The 8,744-nt window shown below is 50.5% G+C and overlaps 2 protein-coding genes across 2 annotated transcripts in view; one reads left to right on the plus strand and one right to left on the minus strand.

The window, feature by feature from the left end:
• LOC109518380 (C-type natriuretic peptide 2-like) overlaps positions 1 to 299 on the plus strand; it is a 5,348-nt gene extending 5,049 nt beyond the window's left edge. The window contains exon 3 of the mRNA XM_019874190.1: positions 8 to 299. Coding sequence (XP_019729749.1) covers positions 8 to 106 — 99 coding nt within the window. The 3' untranslated portion in view covers positions 107 to 299. The remainder of the gene's footprint in view (positions 1 to 7) is intronic.
• camta2 (calmodulin binding transcription activator 2) overlaps positions 1 to 8,744 on the minus strand; it is a 15,545-nt gene extending 6,801 nt beyond the window's left edge. The window contains exons 1-18 of the mRNA XM_019873874.1: positions 8,719 to 8,744; positions 8,210 to 8,309; positions 8,042 to 8,130; positions 7,450 to 7,517; positions 7,253 to 7,388; positions 7,102 to 7,173; positions 6,814 to 6,961; positions 6,599 to 6,727; positions 6,038 to 6,224; positions 4,914 to 5,652; positions 4,166 to 4,636; positions 3,770 to 3,896; positions 3,565 to 3,699; positions 3,052 to 3,251; positions 2,805 to 2,986; positions 2,034 to 2,112; positions 1,751 to 1,952; positions 1,535 to 1,671 (exon numbers count right to left, since the gene is read on the minus strand). Coding sequence (XP_019729433.1) covers positions 1,535 to 1,671; positions 1,751 to 1,952; positions 2,034 to 2,112; positions 2,805 to 2,986; positions 3,052 to 3,251; positions 3,565 to 3,699; positions 3,770 to 3,896; positions 4,166 to 4,636; positions 4,914 to 5,652; positions 6,038 to 6,224; positions 6,599 to 6,727; positions 6,814 to 6,961; positions 7,102 to 7,173; positions 7,253 to 7,388; positions 7,450 to 7,517; positions 8,042 to 8,130; positions 8,210 to 8,246 — 3,138 coding nt within the window. The 5' untranslated portion in view covers positions 8,247 to 8,309; positions 8,719 to 8,744. The remainder of the gene's footprint in view (positions 1 to 1,534; positions 1,672 to 1,750; positions 1,953 to 2,033; positions 2,113 to 2,804; positions 2,987 to 3,051; positions 3,252 to 3,564; positions 3,700 to 3,769; positions 3,897 to 4,165; positions 4,637 to 4,913; positions 5,653 to 6,037; positions 6,225 to 6,598; positions 6,728 to 6,813; positions 6,962 to 7,101; positions 7,174 to 7,252; positions 7,389 to 7,449; positions 7,518 to 8,041; positions 8,131 to 8,209; positions 8,310 to 8,718) is intronic.

Raw genomic sequence — 8,744 nt, forward strand, 5'->3', positions numbered from 1 at the left:
CGCCGAGGTGAGGCGGCGCGGCGGGAAGTGGACGTCGCTTGGAGGACGAGGATGCTTCGGCTTGAAGATGGATCGCATCGGCGCCGTCAGCGGACTTGGATGCTAAACTCTGACATGCTACCTCTGACCCCTGGCAAAGGCTGCTAGACGACTGTGTGTGTGTGTGCGCGTGTGTAACAAGACAAGCATGTGTTAAACATGTGCATTTGCGTGTTGACAAGTTGTACCATGACAACATTCCATCACTGAATGTATGTGTGCGAACCCGAATTAAAGAGAAAGTTAATTTGTTGTTTGTTCATTCAATTTATCCAGCCATCTATCCATTTTCAAGAGCTCCTTTTCTTTCCCTGGCCTTGAGACCTGGGTCAATTTTGATGATGCCATTTATCCATTTTTTTTTTTTCAAATATGTCCTCATAAGGGTAAATTTCCACCTCCAAGAAACCGGTGCATACCAGTGTTGAAAAACAACCTCCACTATCTCCAACCGTGTCACATAGTTTAACCCATGAGTCCAATTTGCTGAAGCAATCCACTCATTTTCTTCAATGCTTGTCCTCAAAGTAAATTAAAACTTGGAATACCAGTTTTGGAAGTCAGCTTCTATTATATACCCCTCTGGAAATATGGTGTAACCCATAGATGGGCCACTGTGCTCAAATATTGTGTGAACAGAAGCCTGACATATTTTAATCATGAGCATTAACTTACCCAGAGATGGGTAGTACCATATATTTACTCAGTTACATTTACATAAGTGTTTTGGAGGGATGAATTACACTGGTCAACAGTAAATTTTCTCAGTCTCCTGGTGCATATTTGCAGTGCATTCTGGGAACCGAGTGGGTTTCATGTCATTATCATAGCTGTGAACAACCGAACATGAGATAGATATGACGCCCGTGACTCCAGCGATGTTAAAGCTCATGCAGGCAAAGTGTTGCCACATTCAATGTTTGTGGACGTCTCCAAAAACATATTCAAAAATCATTTTCCTGTAATGGTAGCACGTGCTTTGCCGTTGACAAGGAAGTAAGCTTCATGAAAATCAGTTGAGAAATAATCAAGCACGGACTTGTTTTCACTGCACATGCTTTGCGGTTTTGGCTGGCAACCAGTTCAGGGTGTACGCCGCCTATTGCCTCAAGACAGCTGGGATAGGCTCCACCATGACCGCCGCTCTCGTGAGGAGAAGCGTTTTGGATAATGGAGGGATGAACAAATGGAAAAGAAGTCATACAAAATTGACCTTAATATGCAATTTTAAGGAGAAACACTATTTTATGTATAAGTATTAATGGTATCGGTACTTGATATCGGTATCTGCGAATACTCAAGAATTGAGTATCCATACTGGTATCGGTCTGAAAAATAATGGTATCAAACATCCCTACTCTGTAACTTCCGGTAACAACCAGGGCTGAACTTTGCACCTCCCTGACATACAAAGTTTGTCCCTCAGTCGAGCTATGAATTCGATAGACTTCCTTGACACCAACTCCTGTGCTGTGGTGTACACTCATCAAATGTTACCTGCGTGCGGCTCCTCCACAGGCATGGAGGATGACGAGGATGAGGAAGGGGACAAGGGGGATGACGGGGAGGTGTCCATGGCGGCAGCCGAACATTGCGAGGGGGATGATGGGAGGCTGCTGGAGGAGCTGAGGCCTGCAGGGGGAGAGGCGGAGGCAAAGAGCGTTAATTAAGAGCTTAAGGGCGGCTCTCGCGGTAGCGGCGCGCGCGTCACCTGTGTCCGGGCTGGTCGAGACGGGCGAGGCGGTGGCATGCGTGTGCAGCTCCTCCAGAGCGGCGGCCAGACACGTGTGTCCTCGCGAGTGGGCCACGGCCAGAGGGAGGCGGCCCAGCGAGTCCGGGATGCCGAGAGCCACGGCGCTCCAGCCGTACAGGAGCTCCGCCGCCTTCCGGTGGCCCAGAGCGCACGCCCACATCTGAAAACGCAGGTAACCACGACGACGCAATGTTTTTGACCAGGAGTCTGATCGGAGCGCAGAAAACAGAGCGAGTCGTACCAGCGGCGTGCAGGAGAAGTGGTCCACGTTGAGAGGGTCAACTTCCTGTTCCAGGTCCAAACTGTCACAGTGTACGCGCCTACGAAACACGGCGGTGGGTTCACGTGCGGGCTTTAATCTAGCCAACTGAGCATTCACATTGCCGAGAGTCCTGCAACATTTGTTGCAATTTCATGATAAATCACAAGTGTCAAACTCAAGGCCCAGGGGCCAGATCCGGCCCGCCAGGTCATTTTATGTGGCCCGCGAAAGCAGATCATGTGCGTCAACTTGCTAAAATCTGGACCGAGACGTCAAATTGTCATGTGTACATCAACTTGCTGGATAAAGATGTCTGAATCTGGACCAAGATGTCAAATTGTCATGTGTAATAAATAATGAGATTTTGCGATAATTTTGTTACACTGTTTACACTCACTTGAACAATAATTGAACAAATTTATAATTGACTTGACTGATTTAAAAACTAGTAATCTATTAATTTGTTGTGTACAAGTAATCATTTTGTGGTTTCACTGTCATCACGGCGCTCTGGGGGAAGACGTAACTCCAAATTGGCCCGCGTCCGAAGTGAGTTTGACACCCTAGTTATAAAAACAAATATGCGAAATGAGAATGATTTCATGAGATTTTATAGCTGTCATTCTCAATTTCTCCGCCTCATTAAAAATGGTTGATTGCTTGAATCCAAGCACATTTCCAATGAAGTTGGGACATTGTGTTAAACGAGACATTTAAAAATGGATTCATGACGCGTGTCTGCATGTGTACCTCCAGGTGATCAGCGTGCGTATGAGGTGCGTGTAGCCCTGCGCGGCGGCCAGATGGAGCAGCGTCATCCCGCGGTGACGCGGCGAGTGCTGAAGCCGCTCGTCGTCGCCTCCGCTCCACCGCACGCCTCTCATCATCCTCTCGCACACGTGCACAATCCTCCTCTCGAACCACTGGGATGACTGACAACACAAACGCGCATGCGATGACAACGACAACGTTTCAGCCGTGGCTCGGGTCTCCTTACCTGCTCGTGGTCCTCGGGCGCATGCGGAGGAGGCGGTGGCGGCGCGATTGCGGCCATTTGGCCACCATGTTGCCGCCGCTGCTGTTGATGTTGCTGCTGCTGCTGTTGATGTCGCTGTGCGAGGTCGCGGGCCGCCATGGCGGCCATCCTGCGCTCCATCTGCTCTAGGCGTTCCAGGATGGACACCCTGAATTGATTGTCTGGTGGACAGGAAGACAAAAACAATACAGCGGTCGCATCATTTGATTAGAACAAAATAAAAAGGAATTTTTTTTTCTTTTTGTGTATAGTCAGTCTGAAAATGCAATTCAGGGTGGGGGAAAAATACGACTTGGAATTGACGTCAATGTCTGGGCTTGCCAGTTGTTGAACGGGAGTCATTTGTTAAAAAGGATCAACTTCACTTTTTTTTTTTACATCACAATATTTTTCTCTCCATAGGTTTGTTTGACATGACAGACTGATTCATATTCTTTGCATTATCTATATGTATATTCGTAATGGAACACAGACCATCCAATGAGAGCCAGTCGAGCTGTGAGCTGGGCAGCGAGCTGGCATTCCGGGCGCGGTACTCGAACAGAACCGACGACGACACGGAGCCCCCTGACTCCACAACCTGAAGACACACCAGACCGGCCTCGTGGGCTGCAGCGAGAAGAACAAATGATCTAGTTAGACATTTTTTGTGTGTGTGTGTGTGTGTGTGTGTATGTACCAGGGCAGTAGCAGCGCAGCACACCGGGCTGAATCAGTGAAGCCGGGACAGCACTCTGATCGAACACGCACGAGTATCGACCCGTCTGCTCACTCCACGGTCCTGTGATCAATACTTTCACCCCACCCTGCACAACACGCGCACAGTGGTATTCATGTCGCGATTTTCAGACGTTTGCACCTCAATTGGGAGCGCCAATGTACCTGGCAACTTTTTAACTTCTTCCCTTTTAAAGCAATATCTTTCAATGCCTTTTTAACTTTTACTGATGCAGAGTTTGTGGCGGAATTAAATCAACTCTGTGGGTCTATTCAAATACAGAGTTTGAGTACTTTTGCCACCTCCGCACAAGAGACAAGAGGAGGTCCATAAAAAGCAGTTGTGGTTGCGGGTTACCTCGGGATAGGACCACTCCGGCGAGAAGTCGGTGATGGAGGCGAGCGGCGACGAAGATGGTAGCGGGTGAGGAAAGGGCAGGAAGGAGGTGGAGGGGGAGGGCTGAGGGGGCACCATGTAGCGAATACCGGCCGAGAAGACGGCCGGACCGGGTGGCGCGTCGACGGGGACGGAGGGAGGCGGCGCCGACACGGGATTAGCCTCTACCGTGATGAGGTCAGAGATGAGGTCTGGGAACTGGCTGTCGAAAGAGATTTCGAGCTCCTCCGCTTCTTGCTGCGTGTCCATGGGAGGGGGGTCGGTGTCGGGGGGCGGGCCGTTGACCTGCTTCACCTGCAAAGCTGGTGACATCTGTATGGCGGTTTCCATGGTGATGTCTTGGTGGCTTGGGGAGGAGGGAGGGCTGGGCAGGTGACCATAGGGCTGCTCCTGCGATGCGGTGCCATTTCCTGGTGTCGACGACTGGCTGGGCTGTACCACACAGACATGTTGCCATGGCGATTACACAAAATGGACTCAAATCTGTACTAGTTCTGGGGCTGATATGTTTTGGAAATAAAATCAGATTTAAAATCCACTTTTTTTGCCCCTTTGCTTCTAGAAAAAGCAAATGAGAGTGACGCTATTTAGAACAAGTTTTGCTTCTTGTTTTGTTTGAGCCAAATGGCAACAGTGAATGCGAATTTGTCAACGTGTGCCTCCGTGTTTGCCTCCATGTCGCATGCGGAAGCGTTGAAAGAAAACTCGCCTGCAGCAGCTTTGTGGGAGGCGCCAAGATGTGAGCGTCATGTCCCTGCTCCTTCTCCTCGCAGTCGCCTCCCTCTGCCTCCGCGGGCACCCCCACAGCTCCCAGCTCCAGACAGAGCGGCAGGAGGGGCGGCGCCACCGAGGAAGTTGGTGACAAGAGGAAGGAGGGCGGAAGCGAGGCCGAGTCCTTCCTGTCCGTCTCGCAGGAGGACGACGAGAGCGACGAGGGAGGGGAGATGGACGAGGGCGGGGTGGATGTGGGGGAGAGCGCCAGGGAGGAGGGGGAGAGCGGCGAGGAGGAGGAGCAGATGATGGGAGGAACGGGCCCGCCGTACGTCTGGCCCTGCTTGGGAGAGTTCAGGAAGGAGTCTGGGTCAAACGCAGGGGGGAGGAACGGCGGGGGGAGAGAGGGTGAGGAGAAAGATAAGGGAGGGGAGGCGGAAGAGGAGGGAGTAAGGAGCAGGCCTCCTATGACAGGGGAAGGAAGGAGGGTGAGGGAGAGGGTGTGGCGCACTGGAGCGGGCAGGGAGGAAGTTGTGGGGGAGGGCGGGCAAGGTGAGGGGGGCTTGCCATGGGGAGGGATGGGAGGCGAGAGAAGTAACTGGTTGGAGCGGGTGAGCGCCAGGCTCTCCTTGGGGGGATCCTCGCCGCAGCCCCCAGAGATGGCTGTGGTGGTCGCCATGACGATGACGGCGTTGTGTGGCAGCGCCACGGTGGTTAGTGGCGGGGATGTGGTCGAGCTGCAAAAAAGCACAACATGGGGGCTCACGTTTACAAGAGCTTGGGATTTAGCATTGATTTTGATTCGAAAAAAGATCACAAAAAAAAAAAAAACAACAAAACTTGCCATTTCAAAAAAATAATTATTCAATTCGGAAAAAAAAAACTGCCAAATGAATGGATTAACCTCTCATATGAAATGACTCAACAATGGAGACAAAGAATATTTAATTATGATTACATTACTATTATTATACAATTATTTTGAAACAAATGAGTTGTGGGTGTTTTGGGGGGGCTGGAACAGATAAATTGCCTTTCCAATCATTTCATTGGGCAAAGAAAAATTGAGTGCACGCAATGAATGCAACTCGCACGGCAACATTTCAGTCAGGGCCCACTTACTTGGAGGTGAGGCCGGGAGAGGAGGAGGCGGGGCTGCCTTGAGCCTGGAGCTGGGGCAGTTTGGCGTCACCCCCGCCGCCCCCCAGTTCCCCCGTCTCTGAGGACAGCGGCGAGGATGACGTTGGGGGCAACTTGGGGGAGATGATCCGGTGCTTGGTGCTGTTGCAGCTGTGGGGAATGTTCCCTCCTGACACACACACACACACACACACACACACACACGCGCACACACATTATGTAAGAGTAACTGTGAACACATTTCCACTTCCCTGTCTTAACACTACAACACGGATTGAACATAATTTTTGGCGCTTGTTTTCGTGGATGAAGTTGCCTGCGATTGGCTGGCAACCGGTTCAGGGTGTCCCCTGCCTACTGCTCGAAGATAGATAGGATAGGCCCCAGCACCCCCCAGAACCCTTGCGAGGATAAAGTGGTTCGGAAAATGGATGGATGGATAAATTAAGGCATTAAATATGACGGGACTCTTTATCTCGTAAACATTGTGTTGTTGTGCCATATTTGGAGCCCATATTTATGATGTGACAGGGGGTGCGTTACCCTGGCTGCCATTGCAGAGGCAGGTGTGAGTGCGCGGCTGCGGTTTGGTTCTCTGGCGCTCCAGGATGAGCTGCACCAAATCCTCGATGCTGAAATCACCGCTCCCGCTGGAACACTTGATGCTGTGAACTGAAACACCCGCGCGCACACTTACACACCACATTGACGCGTATGGCGTGCGTGCGTGTGTGTGCGCGCGACAGTGTACGTCTTACACATGGGCTTGAGCTGACCCAGCAAGTCGTCACGGTTCCATTTCACGCTGTCGTGGCGAGTGGTCACAGCGCACAGCAGCGGACTGCATTTGCCAGAATCCTCCAAGGAGGGCACGTTCAGGTAATGGACGAGCACAATGTCTGGGTTCTTTTCAAATTAAAAACAGCACAACTTTATATTTGCGCGCGTGTGTGTGATCTGCAACCGGAATCCATTTGGTGTGCGCGTTTTAACACGTTTCAATGTGTTTGAAGTGTGTTTTTGTACGCGTCAATGTGTACGTTTACCTGCAGCAGCCAGTAGCACCGCCGGTGGAATGTTGGCACAATGGCGGAATGGACGTAGTTACCGTAGAGACACTGCAAGCAAAGTTAGCGTCACGCTCCACTGAGACCGAGATATTGGCGAGTGAGCTTCGGAGGGGGCGCCGCTGCTCACCTCCATTCCCTGCACCTTCAGCTTCATGTGATCCTCTCGGGTGTCCTTCCCATCCTTGCGTTTCTTCCAACAGTAGCCATCCTTCCTGTATTTGACCTTCTTTCTGTTGTAGAGGATGATGGTGCCATTCTTTGGCCTGAAATGGTTCGTGGTTAGCAGAGTTCAACATCTTGGTGTGTGCGCGTGCGTGCGTGTACCTTGTTTTCAGGGTGCAGGAGAGCCACTCGTCATGCTTATCAAAGCTTACCAGATAAGATGCAATCTCCTGCGCATACATACACACACAGACACAGGCTTCAGCATGAAAATGACATAAGCTCGCCTAGTTGTAAATTAAGATGCATTCCAGAACGCGGTGTGCGTTTTGAATGTTTTGCGAGTCATTACTTTGGCCTTCACATCCCAGCTTTGGGAATACGCAAGCAGGACATCGGTGCTTGTTAATTCTCTTCATTTTGTTGCATTTCAATGGTCTACATTACTTCCATTGCGTGTATGTGCACCTAGGAGTTTTGTTGTTCAATCAGGTTGCAGCTTCTGTGTTGCCATGTCAACCTAATTCGTTCAGAGCTTTTAAAGTCACTCGCGCTGGCCAATGCAATTGAAAGTATCGCACCAATGGGACTTTTCTTTCACTCATGACTTTCAAATTCACATAATAGCGTTGGCATTTTCTCTCACAACAGACTCTACACAACAGTCCATTTGTAAATCCAAATTTCCGCAAGTCGAAACTTCGTTAGGAGGGTGGCATCCGTGGTCATTAACTTTGAGCATGCACAAACTGACCTCGTTAGTGTTCCATCTCAGACGCTCGTTGGGCAGACAGGACGAGCGAGGGAGGCATTCCAGCAGCTTGTTTCTCTGTCCTTTACTCTCTGTCATAGACACAGACAATCCATCAAAGATGAATATTCCCGTGCAGAGGGTTACCGTAGCAACAGAGATGACACTGACCAGTGTGACCTATGGAAACCATCTCCTTGTTGCTCATGGCGACGAGTCCATGCAGGGTGGTCTCACACGACGCAGACGCACAGCCACCTACACAGACCCACTATATACACACACACACACACACACACACACACACACAGGGGCTGATCTCACCGCGGCCAACTATGGGAAAACACAGTTCCTTGTTGCTTAGCAACCACCGTAAAAGGGAGCTCTTGCTTACGGAGGCCTAAATCAGACCGGGCACTTGCCTAGCTGCTTCCTCGACTCCCGGTGCATCTCTGCCGGCTACAAGCTGTGCCACTCCCGGAGGCGAACTTTTGTTTTGCTTTTTCAACTATTTCAATACGTATTATATCTTCCATAACACGCACAACTAAACAAACACGCGTTGATCCGTGTCAAAGTGCTCAAGTGGGAATTTATCTTTCGCTGCTCAGATAGCCCGGCTGTGCTAGTCATGCTAACACTAATTTGACGTCATCGGAAAAAGCCGAGCGGGACTTTACCTCCTAGTGTGGGGGGGGGCAGCCGT

Source organism: Hippocampus comes, unplaced genomic scaffold (assembly GCF_001891065.2).
Source record: "Hippocampus comes isolate QL1 unplaced genomic scaffold, H_comes_QL1_v1.1 scaffold115, whole genome shotgun sequence".
Lineage (NCBI taxonomy): Eukaryota > Metazoa > Chordata > Actinopteri > Syngnathiformes > Syngnathidae > Hippocampus > Hippocampus comes.